At 34.6% G+C, this 20,522-nt stretch overlaps 1 protein-coding gene and 1 long non-coding RNA gene across 10 annotated transcripts in view; both read left to right on the plus strand.

Annotated features, from left to right (window-relative positions):
• The window catches only part of LOC100651833 (diacylglycerol kinase theta), a 42,906-nt gene extending 22,384 nt beyond the window's left edge, over positions 1-20,522 (plus strand). For 4 of the 9 annotated variants that reach the window (XM_012307993.3, XM_003394950.4, XM_012307996.3 and 1 more), the window contains 12 exons: positions 5,422-5,553; positions 5,624-5,758; positions 8,798-8,915; positions 9,011-9,198; positions 9,587-9,799; positions 9,879-10,013; positions 10,307-10,481; positions 10,881-11,200; positions 11,506-11,794; positions 12,138-12,297; positions 12,630-12,737; positions 16,772-20,522. In XM_012307993.3, coding sequence (XP_012163383.1) covers positions 5,422-5,553; positions 5,624-5,758; positions 8,798-8,915; positions 9,011-9,198; positions 9,587-9,799; positions 9,879-10,013; positions 10,307-10,481; positions 10,881-11,200; positions 11,506-11,794; positions 12,138-12,297; positions 12,630-12,737; positions 16,772-16,885 — 2,087 coding nt within the window. In that variant the 3' untranslated portion in view covers positions 16,886-20,522. Of the gene's footprint in view, positions 1-5,421; positions 5,554-5,623; positions 5,759-8,797; positions 8,916-9,010; positions 9,199-9,586; positions 9,800-9,878; positions 10,014-10,306; positions 10,482-10,880; positions 11,201-11,505; positions 11,795-12,137; positions 12,298-12,629; positions 12,738-13,648 lie in introns of all 9 variants that reach the window. The other 5 variants (XM_012307995.3, XM_048405190.1, XM_012307998.3 and 2 more) reach the window with 2 other exon arrangements.
• LOC125384963 lies at positions 5,765-7,945 on the plus strand. The gene is made up of 2 exons (XR_007223840.1): positions 5,765-6,459; positions 6,569-7,945. It is a non-coding gene; the product is annotated as an uncharacterized LOC125384963 (long non-coding RNA).

Genomic DNA, 20,522 nt, shown 5'->3' on the forward strand with positions numbered 1-20,522 from the left:
CGATGTTGAGATGTTAGCGCGAAACCGGAAACCGGACGGAACGGAACTTGCCGTAGCGATTAATTGTTTCTTTTTTTTTTTCTTTTTTTCTTTTACATTATACATTCAGCTTATTTTCCTCTTAATTGTACTCTTCTCCTCTTTCTATTCTATCTCTTCCTTCATTTCTTCTCTTTTCTCTCGCTCACGCGCTTTCTAACATTTTCTCCTTCGCCTCAAACTCTGTCGCTTATTTTCTTATTCTCTTTTTTTCTTTCTTTCGCTGGATCTTTAACGATGGAAGAAAATTGTGTATTCACGATGAAGCGTCTTTTTCTTTATTTCACCTTTTCGGTACTAGCAGAGGTTTGAGATATTGGTAGGTAAGCGTGGATGTGATTTCTGTTTCATTCACGCAACTATAAGATGTTATTTCAGCTGAATAATCCGATATTCTACGAAAATAGTGCGGAAAACGTATAAGTTACATATCGAGCGCGTATTTGAGCTGAGTCTATGTTCGGATCTAGTGGAATTGGAATATAATATGACGTAAGAAGATTTTGACGCATTTGTAAGAAGTTTCATTTTTAAATATGTCATAGTTTCGCATCTGATTTCCAATGAAATTAAAACATACGTGATATTACGCGAGTTTTGTGAGAAACAGTGTTTATAGCAAACGTATTGTAATGTTTCGATGAAAGTTTCTGTATTGATCCTAGGCATTCTCGATGAGAGAAGCTGTATGTTTAACATTATGCAATTTGACATTTTTGTTTTAAAAAAGCGAACGCTCTTTACGTTGTAACAATTTCGACGCTTTGCATCTTGGGTTGGTTCTGACCTTTCTGCTTGTTAACGTGTCGATAGTTCGAGAGTCGCTTTAAACCTTTAGTTCACGCGATCCGAACTTTTTCAAGGTCCGCTTCAATCAAATTTTACTGATAAACAATGTCAACGTATTAATAATCAGACGAAATCTCCCTTTTGTGCATTTTAATGTTAACAGGAGGATCATAAAGGTTCTATTGAAATTCTTTTCTGAATCCTGCGATCCCCGTTTGCTCCTGAACTTCTTGCGGATGTCACTGATAACAGGAACATTATCTATGAAACTTATAGATACGTAGCGATAACTATATTAAATTTATTACTTAGAAATTGAAAGTTAATTTACTTTTACGTAATGATCGGATGAATAAGCGAAATAAGCTTTTAGAAGTATCAAGAGCAGTAAGTATGGCGTTTGTCTTTTTTACGTAATTAAATTTAATAATCAGATGAATTTATTCATAGTTCACAAGAGAAGAACAGTAGCATTATGTTTAACAGTTACGAGAGAATATTATTTTGTGATAGTTTTTAATAATGCAGTACCGAAAGGGTTGACAATTTGATCTTATTTTACAATAAAAGAGGATATCTGGAAATGCTGCTTTTTAAATCAATAATTTTATCTTGTTTAAGGTATTTATTCGAAGCACTGCAATTAATGCGCTTGCTTTGATTGTATGAACTTTTTGTGTTTAAGATGGCGTAAGTTTTATACATTACTGTAAAATATTAATTATAAATTGTAAGCTACATAACTATACATAAGCATTTAACGTATTACAAAATTTTAACAGTATTCCCTGATTATAAGCAAAAACACGTAACTTCAAATTACATATAAAAAGCATGTATGATACTATATCATCGATTAAACGTTAATTAAAACAACGATATTAAACCGATGATATATTTCTTATTGAAATACTCACAAAACATGTAGTATAATAATACCACAAACATTATGAAAACCACGTTTTATTCCACATACTTAATATCAAAGTTTTATTGTCGCTTATGACAATGTTAAAATGTTATTTTATCATTACGTGTATTACAATCTTATGGTTTTACGTCATTGCAAAAATAAAAAATTTGAAAAAATGATGACAGATGGGTATTATTGTTTAAAATATTTAAGAAACAATGCAAATCATCGTTGCATAATATAATAAAACATCTCGTTCCCGAGCATTGCAAAAAGTGGTGCGGAAAATTAAAGATGTTTTCATTTTAGTAATTTAATAATTCAATAACTTTTTTATTTGAATCTAATAATTTTTTAATTCAAATTTGATAATTTGATAATTTCTTTAAGACTCTTATGTGTAATCTCATACATATGTTTATATAAAGTTACATGATTCAATATTTTTCTAAATTCAGTATGTTGAACCACTGAATTTTTCTTGATTTTGGCGTACACATATAAGGAATACATTATCGTTTTACTAAAACCTTGATCTGCATCGAATATGCATATACTGCTACATAATCAATACGATAAGATCGTTGAACAACCATTTAAAAAATTACAAATCGATTTATACAAAGATATTTCAATGTTTTTATAAATTTAATACAGTTCATCGTTTGGATGAATATTAATTCTATCAACTTTAATTCCATTTTACGAATCAGTGCACGATAAAATTAGGTAACACAAATTTAACTCCACCCTTCTGTAGCATAATTTCGTCTAAAGCTGAATTAATTAATACTAATACTATCCGGCATATAATTAACGAAACAATAACTATTGTTATAAAAGAAAACAAATAATAATTAGTCTAATAAAATATTTGTCAAAGATTTTTCACGCGAATTAACTATCTTCATAAGTACATTACCAATTTGTTTCAAAAAGTATAATGAATATTTTTTTTATTGTAATAATAAAAGAAACTGAATCATGCCGTGTTATCTCTCTGCTCAAAACTACCAAAACAATAATTATTTTTAAAAGAAGCAGATAATTAATGCAACTAAAGTACCCTTCAAAGATTTACTATACGAACTAACTTCCTTAATAAACATATTATCAACGTTTCAAAATATAAGGAAGATTATCGTATTAAACGAAATAAACACAATCGCGTTATTTATTTTGCCTCTACTTACACCTAACAAGGCAATTATCATTTAAAAGACAGTAAATAATAATTAATCTAATAAGAAATCCTTTAAAAGTTTGTTTATATGGATTAATCTTCTTAACAATGTATAAAATAAGACATAATCGCGTCATTTATTTTTCTTTCCAACACGTAAAATCTCGTGTTACAACTACACGCTAATACTTTCTGATGACGCATATTAACCGAGCGATTTACATTTCAACGGGCGTAGGATGCAATCAAACGATTGGAAAAAGAAAAGAAAAGAAAAAGTCGTATCTCACGTCACGTTGATCTCTATGAATGTTTGTTATTTCGTTCTCTTTAACATTTACGTTTCTAGCATGTGTGTATGTGTTGCTTCTCGGTGCATGTACTGTCACACACACACACACACACACACTCAGCCCTCTGGATGCTATGACGAGTACCCGTGACGCTTGTCACAACACTATGCAGTGCAAATGAAGTTGCAAGAATGCTACTGTGAATAAATCTTCCTATCATGTGTGTTCTGCAAACCCATCGTGCCCGATGGTAAGAGGTGTCACTTATTATTCTTCGAACTTTCTTTGAAAGAAAATGTGAAAGTGCCAACATTTTTGCATTGTAGCGCAGTATATGTAACACCTTAGTTCGTTCCTTTTCTATCCGCCTTCGTTCCTTTTTCTTGCCTTAATACATCTCACATGAGTATGATCATTGCAGCAATTATCGCACAGAAACAATGCACCTTGTAGAACGTCTGAAATATTTAGTGCATAATATAATATATTAATTGCAATTCTATCCCTCATTGGTGATCTTTTATTTATTTGTTGCCCGTACGATTCATAGTGCGGAGGATTGTTTAGCCCGTAATCAAAATTCATCAAAGAAGCGAGAAGGAATAGAAATATCGAAATTAGAACACGGACTCGCTTTAAGTTTCTTCCTTATTTATTACTTTCGTAAAATAAACGAAACAGACATTTACAACTGCTTCGTCTGACATACATAAAATAGCCTCGAGACAAAATTATGCACTAAAGTTTCAGAACATCTCACATCGTAAGCTTCACTGATATTACGTAATCCAAGCCACCATGTGTCGATATCAAATTGATTCAGTTCCGTATACTAGCGCTTCAATAATAGCAATAATACCAATCTGTAGTACCTTTGGTACAAACGTCCAAATCGGATGACACGTTTGATCCGCTGTACTTCCGTATGATTCCCGTAAAAGAACTTTGAACCCGGAAAGTGTCATAGCTACTTTCTATAGATGCTTTCTTACCATACACCATTAATGTTATCTGAGTAATGATTGCCAAGCGTATAAATATATTTATATATATATATATATATTTACATATACATATATATGTGTGTATATATATATACATATATTGCATCTTTTAATGGTAGTTGAAAAAAAAACAATAAACGATACGATGCATTTATCTTACACCTAAGTACAGTAGTGTTTGCTTAAATTACAATAAGTCGAGAATTTATATCGTAATTCTCAGCAAACAGGTATAGTGATTTCGTTCTGGAAGAACTCTTGAATCTGTTGACGAGAGAAAAAGAAATGAATCCAGCGAGAACAGGGGAGAAAGATATGACAATAGATCATTCCATAAGTAATACGGTTATTTGCATAATTTTACAACGTAAACATTATATCGTATTCATTCAATTCGTTGATAACAAATAGGAAGAATTTTATAGCATAACTAGCCGAAGAATGACAGATAGTTACTGTTCGATTTTAGAAATTCAGAATGTAAGACAAAAGAAGAAATTACTTATGGGGAGAGCCTTTCTTGCACGATAATCTACCAATGGTAATTCGATACTAATAAATCGACAAGTTGAAAGTTTTCAATTCTAGACTTCCTTTTTATAATTTCATAATTGCTTTGTCAGATACGGTAATTATAATGAATAATTTCTTATCCGTAATCTTCGCTAGTAATTTACTAAGTAATACAATTTACTATGAAACTTGCCACTGTCAAGCAAGAGTATTTATCAATATTGGTAACTCGTAACCTGTGACTTGTGTAAAATTATTAAGAGTCCCCTGATATATTTCTCCCTTACTCTCGCTGTAATTAATTCGTTCCTCGTCGATAAGTTTACGCTACGATCGCAGCAATGCGTCCTTCTTACTAACAAAAGATCTGAAGAACGACGTAGCAATTGTCGTGAGTATCTTTGTATCTGTTTCTTGCGACGTATTCGTGAAAACGTTAGGTTGATCGGAAAACGCATTCGCTGTAATCGTAATCTTAAACTACACTGGCAGAGAGTAGAGTATGAGAGAACGAGTTCGAAACACCGAACAGACGTTCCAGTTAACCACCGTAACAACTTTATTGGAATTTAAACGTGCGCTACTGTATCGCGATGTGCTGTACGATGCTATTAAGTTCACCAGCTGATACGTCAGTGAGCCTGACTCGCCCAAGCTACAGGAACGAACATCCGATTTCTTTTACAGCGCGAAGCATATCGGAAGAGTTTAGCAGCGGAGATACAAAGTATCGTGACAATGGCGAATCAACGAGTAGCACGCACAGTCGTGATCCGCGTTCTCCAAAGGAGAAAGAAGATAAAGAAAGAGGTGACGAAGGTATTTCAATACGTTTCATGTGGCTGATCCTCCATGGTCGACCTGTTACCGATCTGCCTTATTTTTATAGAGATGGTCAAAGTGTACGATGGCGACAATTCCCTCAGACGACGGATATTTCGCGTGATCTCGGTGCCCCGGCAAGCTACCACCGAACAGGTCCTGACATCAGCACTTCGTGCATTTCACATTACGAAAGATCCTAGTACGTATGAGATATCTTCTCTTAACCCTCTAGCCGCGACTGATCTTCATATTAGAAAATCATAATCGTTGTAACCGTAGTGTTAAATTACCCCGGTGGTGAGTATGAGTTCGAGACACCGAGTAGAGGTGATTACATTTACAACTGTAACAATTTTATTGGAATTTAAACGTGCGTGTATCATAACGCCTTGTAGGAATTTTCTATACAAAAATCGTTTAAAGTTCTATAGGTTTATCATAAGGATAATAACGTGACCTGACGAAATTTGCAGAATAAATAGATATATTTATTAATGGGACATGTAGATGCGATTTGAGCATCGCCCACGACTGGAAGATTAATCTTTCCGCTCTGGAGTGCATACGTCATAGAGGAACATTCAAAAGTACAAAATATAAAGCTAGAAATTGTTAAGCTTTATAATTATCAGAACGACATATGAATCGTTATGTATCTTCCGCTTGTCAAATTTATTATACGAGCAGCACTATACTAACTATGTTAACCAATAGGTGAATCCAAAATCCATACGAAACGACTTGTTTTAAAATTTGGAAAACGACATAGTTGTTGAAGCTAATCGAGTAAAAATGTTGCCGTGCAAGGTAACATGAAAGACAACGTGCACACGAGCATTGTTCATAATCTTGGATTACATGAAAATATAGTATTGTAGCGCTGGATGATTACGTTACGGAGTATGTACCAAATAATATACAGATATATAGGTATAAAATATCTAAAACAAGATACTAAATATTATAATAAGTGAAAGAAATTTCTATATATATATTTCATTTCTTTTAGTAATTTTCATGAAATTATGAATTTGCATGGAGATCAACAGACTGTTCATTAGTGCAATTAACAGGAGATAATTAATGAGGAACACGGAATATTTCTAGTATTTTAGTTTCGTGTTTGTTGAGTGTTTTTGGATACAAGACTTGACGAATTAAAAGTGTTTCTTTTATTTTACTCTTTTATGTGATTTTTGACTCTGAGAATGGAACACTTGTAGTACACTGTGCAGTGAAATGGTAATAATTAATGAACAGTGTTTACTAATAAAGTTAGAATATGGCAAAAAACTATGACAAATGAAAATGCTATGACAATCGCGGTTTACCTTTTTTGTGTGAGTGTTAGTTTGTTTATTCTCTTTATTAGGAAAAGTCCAGTCATAATTTAACATATATAAAAAGTAAAACAAATTAATTCTGTATCACGAATGTAAATTAAATTTTGCTCTAGACTCTGAGAAATGGGTTTCCTCTAAATATATATTTTAATTTCAAACTATAATAGAACGAAGTGTTATTATAAAAACGAGATTTCAGAATGAATCGCATCTGTATTAACGTGGCCTATTGTATTTATTTTTGGTGTGTTCTTTGAATTTTTCCATCGATAACAAATTGTTTAACTTTGAGAAACACACGAAATAATCGTTATTTGTATGCCTCCTCTTTTGTTTCAATTTCTTGCGAGTGATTTCGTTAAAACGAGAATAAAATTCGGAACAAATTCAAGTCAAAATTATTCGAAGACTGCAGCAGGATTAAAGGAAAGAAAAGAAATAATCGTAAAGAAGTTTTATCGCCAATTTATGTTAATAATTTTCAATTAGATTTACATGTATATTTGTTATCAGCAATTCTAATCATTTTATTAATGTTATATAACGAATAAATGTGTGACTACCGAACAGATTTTCAAATAAATATTACACTGTCAGGGAGAGCATATTCGTCGAGAGTATATTGATAAGGCTTAACACATTGTGAATTGTTTAGAAAAATGATGTTTTTAGGAACAAATTTGCACGCACATACGTGCGTCAATAGCATTTACGTGAACTCAATCTGTCGGATGTATCTATACGCCCACAGTAACAAAACAGTTGACCATTATATTTTACTCCTACGTAAAGATCAAACTGACAACTGCAAACAGAATAGTTTTGTATCAATGGAATTGTTCTTCTGTCATACATTTCATGCTAAATGTTTGTCTCTTCCTCTATCTGCAAACTCAATTAGAGATGGAATCCCGTTAATTCTAAACTGCGAATAAATGAAAAAAAATATAATATTTCTATATTCGATCATGCTATTGTCCCGAGTGAACAATTAAAGATATTGTTTAGATTTCAATTTCATACCACTTGATTTCGGAATGTTACGATTAATTCAAAAAGATCATGACGTATTAATTACGATAATATTATAATTATTCTATTTGACAGCACTTTCTGCTTAAAATGTTTTTCGAAAGTATTTCCTTATTCGAAGCTTAGCGCCTCGTTATAAAATATCTTGTTATTATTCGAGAGTAGAAAATATTCTATTTACCATCGATTGAACAAAGTGAATAAACATCAAAAATTTAATAATTGCTATGTTACTACGACTTCTTAATAATAGCTTCAAGCAATATCATATAATGGAAAAAATCTTTATTGTAATCGGTGATGAGAAATTTACATTTTGAGATTGAAATCCCCCTACAAATTATATCGGAGTTAATATCTTTAAAAGAAACGTTCTCTCTTAAAATTTTCACGTACTTTCATTGAAATTCATTTCAAGGATTATCTCGCTCTAATTGAAAGATTATATTTCTTTCATCTGTATTTTAAATAATTACAATTACATTCCTATTATATATATTTCGTAAGCATATTTCACTTAAATTTCTTAACTTATCGCAATTATATTTCAATTGTATAATCTCTATAATCTAATCTGATTTATGTATTTCTATCTAATTTCTCTATTAATATTATTAATGGTAAATATGTATCAACGATACTACACATCTCATTATAGCTAAAACAGAAAGAAATTAAACAAATACATTGCAATTATATTCCAATTATATCTTCTATGATCTAATCTAATTTCTGCATTTCTATCTAATTTTTGTATTTATATTGTTAATGGTAAATATGTATTAATGATAGTACACATTGTATTATAATTGAAACGGCATGAAGCTTAACAGTACACATTTCTATTTGCTCAAAAAATTCAGCCAACTTTTACCTCACCGACCTGTATGCCACGGATGAGACTGAATTATGCGATCCAACTCCGGTTCTAAACTTGAATCGCAGAGAGGGCAAACGTCCGGCTGTCTTCTTACGGTTCAAGTAAGTTTCGATCTAGAAACTTTGCAACGCGTTCCATAATAATCCAACATAATCGAAAACATTACAAACATTGAAATATGATTTGATAATTTCAGGGATAGCGAAAGCGGACAGGTACGCGTCTATCCAGGCAAACTACAGGTGTCAGAGTCGTTCTGTATGGTGTCTGTCACAGAAGCAACAACTGTTGCGGACTTAATCGAAGAAGCGCTTCAGAAGTTCGGTTTGCAAAATTTTAAATCGGAAGATTACAGATGCAGCGAGATTCTTCTGGATCGCGGTGGTAAATCTCAAATTCAATCTGAAATTCTAACTCGCTATATGAAAAATTGCATTCACAGTAGAATTGATTAGTTAGTAAACGTTACTGGCGATGAAACTAGACTAGATATATGTCTGAAGATATAATTTAATTCCTCGTTCCTATCATATATTCGTGCGCATTTTTGTATATCTGCTGAAAACAGATATATAACAGTTATTTTACGGAACTAGAATCTGAAAGCCACAAGAGAAAATAATAGTTACCATATTTCAAATTAGAAATAGATCTTTTTATTGTTGCTTTGTTATAACTAAAGATATTCACAAACTTGTGGATTGATTCGATACTATTTGATAATTATAATCAGACATAATTCTATAGGAAAATTATTATTACGTTTATCTAGTCACTGAAAGAGTTTTGGCTCGTGACGAGAAGCCATGGGAAATTATGAAACAACTGGGCCAAGATTCGATCAGGCAAATGGAGTTGATGCGATTTTACCTTCAGCTAAAGCAAGATCCCCATGGCCCTAATTTAGCTTTGTTCGTCGGCAATTTGCCACCAAATCTCTCCGAAAGGTGTTACGAAAACATGTTGACCGATTTCTTAGGCAAAGGTAATTCTTTCAATATCTAAACAATACTTTACGATAATTAATTTCACGTGTAACGATCACTTGTTTCGCACATTTTCAGAAAATAAATTCTCCTTTATCGGTCCAATATACTATGAATATGGCTCGATGGTAATCATTTACGAGGACTCGAACAAGGCAGTCACGGCGTTGTATACGTTGAGAGAATCGAAATATGAGGACAAACATCTTTTAGGTATTTTTATTCTATCTAGTTTAATTAATTCATTGGCATGCACAGTCTACCTGTGGCTTCTTGGTAAAATGTAGTTTATTAATTCTCATTCTTTCTAACGTTTCGCACTTCACGCGTAGGAAAACTCTAAATGAGAATTGCGGACAGAAAAACAAAATGTTGAGAAAAAATTTAATAAGACATTCTGAAATATCTAGCCATTAAAATATTAATATGGCAATGAGTTAACATTATACATGCATGTATAAATACCTTTTTGTACTACAATCGCCATAATATTTTTGTTGTTGTAGTCATGCTACTACCAAGTATCGAGCCAAGCATGGTGCCCCCAGGGGTACAACCTTTACTCGTTTTCGTGAACGTGAAATCTGGCGGTTGCCAGGGACTTCAATTAATCTCCAGCTTCCGAAAACTTTTGAATCCGTATCAAGTGTTTGATCTCGACAATGGAGGTCCACTTCCTGGGTATGCAAAGAACAAACTATACAATTCTAAAAGTGTTTGATAGCTCACTTCTGAATTAACAGGTAGATACTCGTAATATCTATCTGAATATACTTACTTAATATTTACCTACAGTTTATGTTAAAAATACAATGTCATATCTATTTCGTAATTTATAATATACGTTGAATATTATAGAATACTTTGTTGGCAGTTTACCAGATTTTAGAAGTATTATGAAACAACATACCTTAAGAATAGTTAAAACGTGCAATTGTAAATGAATTAAGATTGATTTGAAAAGATCTGGTAGAATTTAAATCGTTTAATTAAAATTTTCTAGAAATAAAAATAGAGAAGAATTTAGTTCTAAGATAGTAACTATAGTAATTTATTATAATCATCGCCGTTGTATTGCAGTCTCTACGTTTTCCGTCACATAAAGGATTACAAAATCTTGGTTTGTGGTGGTGATGGAACGATAGGATGGGTCCTGCAATGTTTGGACAACGTGGGACAGGATAGTGAATGTTCCTCACCTGCTTGCGCCATCGTTCCCCTAGGAACCGGAAATGACCTCGCGCGTGTCCTATGCTGGGGTTCCGGTTACACCGGCGACGAAGACCCCTTGAATTTACTCCGAGATGTAATCGATGCGGAGGAATCCTTATTGGATAGATGGACCGTTGTATTTCATACAGAAGACAAGGAAGATAAACAGTCGGCTACCAATACAGGAGGTGAATAACATCAAAAATAATTTCCATCATCAACTAAAGGAATTACGAAGTTGATAGTTCACGTGTCCATTAATAATGAATAAATTTTATTTTTGTACTCTTATGTCGTTCAAAAATCTGACATTTGTATAAAACAATTGTATCTGACGAAAGTTAAATGACGGAGAATTAATAAAGGAAATTAATAAAGATATATTCACGTAAAAATTATAAATCACGAAACATTATGAAAATTATAATACGCTATGAATATGAAGGTGTCAAATGAATATGAAATACGAATATTTTATACGTAAATATTACAGGCGCAGGTGCTACTAGCGAAGACAATACGCAAATACTCGTGATGAATAACTACTTTGGTATCGGTATCGACGCCGATTTGTGTTTAGACTTTCACAACGCAAGGGAAGAAAATCCGAACAAATTCAAGAGCAGGTTGCGTAACAAGGGAGTATACGTGACAATGGGCTTGCGAAAAATGGTGAAACGGAAACCGTGCAAAGATTTGCATAAAGAAATTCGATTAGAAGTGGACGGCAGAGTCGTTGAATTACCTCAAGTCGAGGGAATAATTATTCTAAACATTTTAAGGTGATTCATTCGTTAATAATTAGATTGCGGATGTTTATGCAAATTCGTAACTTTTTTTGGAACGCTACTAAACAGATGAAACTTAAGCAAGGATTTGTCTCACTCACTATTTGAACAAGCGTTGTACTTTGGACATGTAACATCTGTCACAAATTATGCATAAAAATCCACGATCTAATAATAATTATCTAAGTAGGGAGTTCGTTAATCCTTCGATGAATCGAGTATTAATGATTTAGAGCTCAGATAATAATTTTTTTATCAGCAAGATTTTTCGCATTTACAACATCACAGGTACAGAGAATGTACAATTAAATTTCATTTAAAATCTACTATATTGTAGTTGGGGTTCTGGGGCAAATCCCTGGGGACCAGATACGAAGGAAGATCAATTTTATACACCGAACCACGGAGATGGAATGTTGGAGGTAGTTGGAGTTACAGGTGTAATACACCTTGGACAAATTCAATCTGGTCTTCGCACAGCGATGAGGATAGCGCAGGTGAATTTAAATCCTATTCTTAGCTTTGTTAGGATATTTCGCAATGCATAATGCAGCCGTAGATCCAATTGAAAGGAAAATTAAAAATAAGATCTTCGTTGTATATAACGTCGAATACTTAGGACGATAAAAATACTCAGTGTGTACATATAGCATAATATATGTACGTACTATGTGTTTCAAAATTTAAATACTTATTACTTTAAGCTTTAAGTTCCCAACGAATAATAGTATTAAGCCTAATGGCAAGTATTAGCAAGTAATCTTTTATTTTATAAATATAATATGATACAGTGATATGATGCAAGAAATTGGTTTTGAATGTTTCATAGGGAGGACATATAAAGATTTATTTGCACTCTGATATACCAGTACAAGTGGACGGAGAACCGTGGGTTCAGAGTCCAGGGAATATTGTAGTTTTGAAGTCAGCGCTAAAGGTAATCTTTTCACAGGCACTCGTAATGAACCCATAATTCTATCGAAATACAAAACAGAACGGATGCAACGCAAATTTGTTAATTTTCCGCTCTTCTTCTATCTCATTTTTACACGTTACATATTCACGGAAATTGTGTCACGTTTGTAAGTATAGTTTGTTTGCTGATTCGCAGAAATCAGTTTAATGGAAACTGAGATATCAATCTATTTTCTGATTTGACATTCACGAACGCCCACGTGCGCGAATAATACCAAGCGTAATCTCTTTAACTGGAGTATAAAACTATGAATTATTTATTATTTCTTCTTAAAGATCAGAACTGCAGCCTGGATTTCATCCACTCGTCCCGAAACATTGAACTTTACTGGCATTTCAAATTCAGACGTACAATCTGTAACACGTTCCGGCTACTCGATGAAACTCGAGTTATCTAAATTTCATTGCTTGACATTTCAAATTATCAAGCTGTTCGAATTGACAAATTTCGAGTGATAAATTCTACATTCGGTCTTTATAAATCAACAATTTTACGTCAGATAAGATAACCAGCTGACTTGTAATTCATCAAATTTACGTGACCTCGTTTATTTTACCACCAATTTAATTACCATTATTAATTTACGGTCTCTAAAAATTTGGCTAATCGTATTACTGCAAACTTACAAGAGAACTCTGATAGCCCATGAAATTTCGATAGAACGATGGGGCCTATCTATCTATTTGTCGCACGTTGACTCTCTGCAGGATCTTGCATCTTTACCTGCACTATCTGCTAGATCTAACTTGCCATGACGCTCTACTCAGACACCATAAGAGCGTGATCCAACCGCTGGTGTCCGGCAGCGCATGCATTCCCACCCCTAATCGCACACAAAAACTAATGTCTCCTTGTTCCTTTGTTCGCTCCAGGCTACCATGTTGAAGAAAAATAAGATCAAGCGTCGGAATACCGAACCTTCGATTCCACCCGCTAATGGGGTGGGGAGCAAGAGCACGGACGAGTGTAGCAACAAAAGCTAGAACGCAGTTTCTGCGGTCTATGTCGATCGATTAGACACGAAATTTTCAATTAGTGCTCCGCCTAGGCTCCACCTCGTATCGTGCACTATCGCTGCATACGATACAGGGGAGTTTCGGTGCGATCATTACGATCAAACACAAACACACACGTACATGTACTTCCTGTGTAGTAACACTCCATTCGATGTTTCCGCCGCATGTAGCTCTCTGTGCCAGTATCGTCGATGTGTGTGGATGGACGATAAATTTTTGGACAGCGTCAAAGTCTCCTAGCTCTCAAGATTACATTTCCAAGGCCATCTGGTTTCAGATGAAATCACAATGTCGTGGCTTTCTATTTGGTTTTTAAGAAAGTTAAGATCAAGGTTTCGTGATTTCAAAGAGATCCTCTTCCCGATCGAAAAACCGGTTACCAGAAAAATTGAAACGCAATTTATTTCAGTAGCATTGACCGTAGCATTGGTTGTATTACCAGAATCGTCGTAATAACGAATTCATAAATCGTTACGGAAGTTTGACGAATTTGCAAATACATTTTTATCCGGAGGTTTTTGCCATTTTTATCCATTCCATATTTTGATACTTTGGTCGTCGATGGTTCTAGCGTTGAATAACGTGTTGAATATCAGGAAGGTTTTAAGGTCTTAAGATTCTTCCGTTATCTGTATGATTTTGATAATAATTTTAAATTTCAATTAGAGTTATTTACTTGACGCATGATGTAATGTCGAATTTGTTGACTCAACGTTGTCAGATCTTAGCGTCCAAGAATTTATCAATTACGCTCACGCCTAAATGTTCAGCGCAATTCAAGCTTGTCGTAAAACAGTGTTGTGAAAAGTTAAAGGTTCGACAAAATTTTATCAATATTTTAGAAACATTATACGATAAGCAGTGACAATCACCCTGTACTTTGAAGAAAAATGAAAGCAAATATACATATATATTCAGTGTGCAGTTGAAAGCTATATACAAGTGAGCACGAAGTGATTGCTTGCGAAAAAGAGAAATAGATATATAGAAAATACTTACTTTGTTCGAAGCTTAATTTTCGGAAAACATCGAATTTAGAAATGTGCTACATATATATATGTATATACATACAGTTATGGTTATAAATATAACTTTCGATCGCATCCTGTATATATTTTAAAAATCTTATAAAACCTGTACATTTTCGCAACACCGTACATCATTTTATTATTCTCGTTCTTTCAAATGGTGTTTCCCAGCTTCAATAATGAACGCTCGAAGGATCTTACGCGTCTTTTTAAAAGAGTATGATTTATTTTATCGAACCATCATTTTTAAGTAATATGTGAAATATGTTGAAGTATAAAAGGAATTTCATTATCAAAATCTCCAGCTTATTAATTGGTAGACGCGCTTATCCTTACACTAGATATGCAGGGTGTTTTTTCAAATGATATTTTTCTAAAACACGCAACATGTGTATTTACACGTGCTTTCCTCATCCTTCATACGCTAAATGTTGCAAAGTTACAACTTTATCTTTACTATCTACTTTTCATCACTAATCTAATCGTTTTTACACGCAAGTACCTCGATATTTCTTTATAACAAAATTATCAATTGTATAGAAGGATACGATATATGCTTCAGCGAAAAAAAGAAGAGAATTGAAGATTATCTTCGATCTTTAAAGCACCATTTCCAATGCAAACACACGATGCACTTTCTGAAGTCAGTTTGTCTTTTTCTAATACAATTTTATTTTCAACCTCTTACGTTCTAAAATTATCGCTTAGCTCAATTTTATGAGACAGCCTGTATATACGTATTTTGCTTACGTTTTTGCTTATCCAAAATTTATCCATAATCCCTTTCCACAAGCAACGATTAAGGCAGATAATGAGCTAAACGATATTAATCGTATCGTTAATCAATCGTTTAAAACCCCAACATCTGATCGTTGATCCTTCGAGCGTCGATTAATTTTTCATTTTACTTTTACAATAGAACTCTATTTATCTGAACTCCGTTAATTGAAATGAAATTTTAATTAATTGACCACGGAAAGGAATCATTTACGTAATTACCTCAACTCGCACAAATTGAGCTAGTGTTATTTGCAAAATTGCACAAGTTGCAATGAATTCTACACGAATACTCGATATATAATTGTAAAATCATTCACTAACATCATCAGTCAGCAAATAATTTTGCAAGAGAATTCCTTTTATCTGAACGAGAAATTCTGCCGGTCCGAAAGTATTGGAACACCTACTATATATATTCATTACAGAACTTTAACAAATTTCACGTCATCTGCTTTTCTAATCAATCGATTAATATATTTTACGATAAGTATTAATTAATTTTACATATAATTCGAATAAAGTAACTGAAAACTAAAAGCAACGAAAAGTACTCAGTTCGTACTAAACGTCAATGGGTATTCTAATACTTCAGTTTCTCTTTTTTTTATTATTATTATTTAATTTGTACTTTACAATTTGTCCAGCTGGACATTCGGTAAATTATACTTCATTGACTGCAAAAAGTACCAAGGTACGTCCTTATTTCTCAATGGCGCGTATTTTATCAAGTTCCATGTGTTTCATTTCCACAGCGTGCAATTTTTCCAATTAACGAATGTATCATTAAACGATAGAAAATTAAATAACACTTGATCTAATCGGCCAGCATGTAAATTCTCTGATAAGTACAACGATGTGCGAGTTCTTTTCGTGTCCGCTGTTGTGCCCAGTATTACAATAAAGCGAAAAGGAAGGTAGAATAAAAGAAATCACTAATCTCTGTTATACGAACTAAGAAATTAATTTTTACCATTACCGGTTCAGATAAATAGAATTCTACCGGACTACTTGTTTCACTGGCATCCTTATCTCTCAGTGTTTTGGCCCGCGGAATGTTCTAGCTGTGTTTAACCGAACATGTCGTTTCACTTTGGTCACTTGGCATTGACATATTACAATCTCTATATTTGTTCCTTTGTGCGCGCCCCCTTGTGATCCTGTCCCTTCCTAGGCCACGATGCTGAAGAAGACCAAGGGTAAAATGAAACGGCGTAACACAGAGTCCAGCATGCAGCTGGCACTTCAGGCCACGTCCTCGAACGATACGGAGTCTGAAATCTTCTGAGTGAGCGAATGTTGTCTCTCGTACAACCAGAACGAGGATGCCACGCCATGAGTACCACGTATTTGCACACGCAAGCAGCACGGTTTTGACACAACACGCAACAAACGAAATCGGCCTCGAAATTCGTCTCTTTGACCACGGTCACGCGCTGTACGAACTTATACGTAAGCACAAACAGAAACAGCAGCAACACGTATATACCACATACGCGAGACATAGTACACATACACAGAACAGAATCTACACACGTACGTGAATACAATTGTCTTTGATCACAAGAGAAAACAAAAAAAAAGACGCAAGTAGAACCGCTCCAGGAATAAAAGTAAAAAAGAAAAAAAAACCAAAAAAAGAAAATATGCCAGGATAAATCACGGCGCGCTACAAATTGAAGCTGTGACTGTTAAGAACGGAGAAGAAAGGACGGAGAAGAAGAAGAAGATGAAGAACGAGAACAAAAATGCTCGTCCAATGGACAACTTCATTATAAACTCAAGTAATCTTTAATGTCCCCTTCCGAGTTGCTAGGATGAAATAACTAGATCTCATTTTTAAATGTTAATAATCATTATATAGCATTGTACGTAGCTTTGATCGATATTTTTTTAGTAAAGAAAAAAGCGAGAAAACAAACCAGAGACGATGATGAAGAGAAGAGAGCGAGCGCGAAAGACGAGAGTGAGAGAGAAACGTGTCGTGTGTATGTAAAAGAAGAGAGCGTGAGAGAGAGAGAGAGAGAGAGAGAGGATGAGTGAGAAAGCGAGCGAATCAAATAAAAAAAAAAAGAATGAAAGAAGGAGTTATACGCGATAGAGTAGTAAAAAAAAAAAAAAATCACGAGATAAAGTTACCAAAGAAAAGCAACAGTATTGAACGAAGTTTCTCCCCTGTTTATTCGCTTGACAGCCATACATTGCGCATTTACGTTGTATAGTTGGTTATTTAGTCCCGAAAAACGATCAAAGGAAGTGAACTGTAAACTGTACATGACATTTCGTATGGTATTTTACTAAGTCACAGTAAGTATCATCATACGAAACCCGTAATCACGAATATCGAACAAATACAAAATCAGTTGTTATTAATATAATATATATATATTAAAAAATATAAATATATATATATATATACATAAAATATTTATGATTAAAAATATTAATATATTTACAAAAGAGTAATGTATTAGTATTACGATTTTAAGTTGTGATAACTGTTGTGCGTCTGGCTGCTGGGCAGTCTGGAATTTATAAGAAAAAAAATGAAACAAATACCAGTGGCAGTCAGTCACACATTTCATAGAATACGAGATAATAAAAGAAAACAAAGGAAAAAAAGAAACGAACAAAGAGGAACGAAAACGTGGAAACGAGAGAAAACTTATCGGAGAAGGGAAAGGGTTAAGATGTAACGCGTTTGGTAGACGTTAAAACGGCGGTGGAACGTTTTTGCCAACTCGTCTCGACTGTAACCGACAGTGCACGACGATTTCATACGATTTTCCGAACAATTCGTCGAAGCTAAAAGAGATGTTCGAAGGCGACTTGGCAATGACGTTCCTCATTTTCCGGCTCCGGCAAAAGGCTCTTTCCAAGAAGAAAGAATTTTTGCCGCAGCCACTGGTATGCAACACATTCCACAGATAACGTGGTTCGAGAGCAAAGATGGACACACATGTACATTTCTAAACTATGCCAAAAGGAACTTCTAACGTGTTAACACTTTCAACGCTGTTTGGATCGCCTCTCGATACGCAGGGCCGGTTCTGGTTGAAGGAAAGGCAAGAGAACCGAAAAAGAAATTGCAGAAGGAGAAGATTGGCGTAACATCTACAAAAACGTCGAGCTTCCCAGAAACGATTTGTATACGCAAAAGAGAAAAAGGAAGACGGTGGATTTTGAAGAGCGGCTGTTCGATTGGCTGTAGGGAGTGAACGAACGCGTCGTCGCGGTCGTATATAACACGTCGTGGATCGTGTTCATATTGGACTTTTCATTGGCATCGATTCGATTAAGAGACAATTCTGGTGCCAAACAGTTGTATATAATACTGTAAATGTAGGACTAAAAACGAGAGAAAGGAGAAAAGAAGCGAAACAAACAAATCGTTATTCCGAGCGTCGAAGGAAGGATGCTGTTCGTTACATGCCGGACATTTAAGGAATAGAAGCGATCGTCCTTGTTAGGAATATTAATACTAAGGGAATGGTTTGGGGGGAAGGGAAGAAAATAAGCGAAATGAGAGAATAGAGATAGAAAGAAAGGGAGAATAAAACGTGTCGCGTGCGTTTCGATCGATCGAAACATAGCCATTCGATCAATTCGACAATTCGTTTCGCGCGCGAACCGTCGCGTCAAAAGTACGGAAAACGTGTCAAATGGTAATAGAAGATGTGCGCGAGGTCTTTTAATTTTGCGTTTTTCGAGACGAGACGCTTGTAGAAATACGCTCCTGCATCTCTTATAGCTACTTTGTAGGTCTTCTCAGTCATGAGGTATCCGATCGCGCGAAGGAAAAAGAAGAAAATATTTGAAGAAACATTTCGCCAGGGCAAATGCAAAATTTTCCTTCAACCGGTAGACCGGTCATTGTCGGATGAGACTATGGTCTTCCATCTGTACAAAACGAATCCGGCAACCTGCCAATGATGCAAGGGCTTAGTCGGTCATGGTCAACATCCGGCACGCGTGAGCATAATCGACGTATCGACGGCAGATTGAAATCGCGAGTTCGTTTGTTAATCTGACCAAAAAAAAAGCTCTAGTGTATTCGCTGTTGCTATAAACCAAAAAAAAAGATGATAGAGGAACCACATTAAGCTATGAACAATCTACGTATAATGAATGTATGTGCTATGGAAAACAAAAAATACGCTAGCTGTTACGACTGAATTCGTTTCCTGTCCTTTCGACACACGTATACACACACGTACACGCGGTTACACACAGAATACACGGACAAAAATCACGCGAAAGTATCTTTTACGTACACGACAGAAAATTCGAGTTTAACATACTTTTCTTTTTCATTTTTCTTTCTTTCTTTTTTCGTCGCCTGCGAACTCGCGTCGAATGATAAAAACGAATTATAAAGCGACACACACTCGACATACACGCAGGATACGTACACAGAAACACAGAGCCTTCCTCGGTTTTCACGTTTCCATTGTATTCGTAGATCATAGTGTTCCCGAGAAACGCGGTTCCGTAAAATTATTTTCTATCGATTAGAGCGAAAGAGCGTATTGTAATCATCACGGGATCGGATGTGACACGTTTTAGGGATGATTTCTTTCCCCTATCGAGTAAATATCGCTTTTCGTTTCTTTTTTCTCCATGTCCCAGATCGTACACACGCCTGTATTATCGTTGTAAGCCGAAAGGACACTTGCTGTGTGATCGAATAGAGAAAATTCGTTGTGTAATTACATTTGTCGATGTATCACGCGCACACTGGTGTGGTATACCGAATCGAATTGTTACCGAGTTTAACGAGCTTTCGTTTTCTCCTGATTGTATTGTTTCAGACGTGCGCAAAGCACGCGTTACTGTATCCGCGGTGGGCGAGGTTTTTGTTTCAATCATGTCTTGGCGTGTATTACGGAAAGAGTGGAATATTACATAAATTAATGTACACATTA

The sequence above is a fragment of the Bombus terrestris genome, chromosome 4 (genome assembly GCF_910591885.1).
Source record: "Bombus terrestris chromosome 4, iyBomTerr1.2, whole genome shotgun sequence".
NCBI classification, from domain to species: domain Eukaryota; kingdom Metazoa; phylum Arthropoda; class Insecta; order Hymenoptera; family Apidae; genus Bombus; species Bombus terrestris.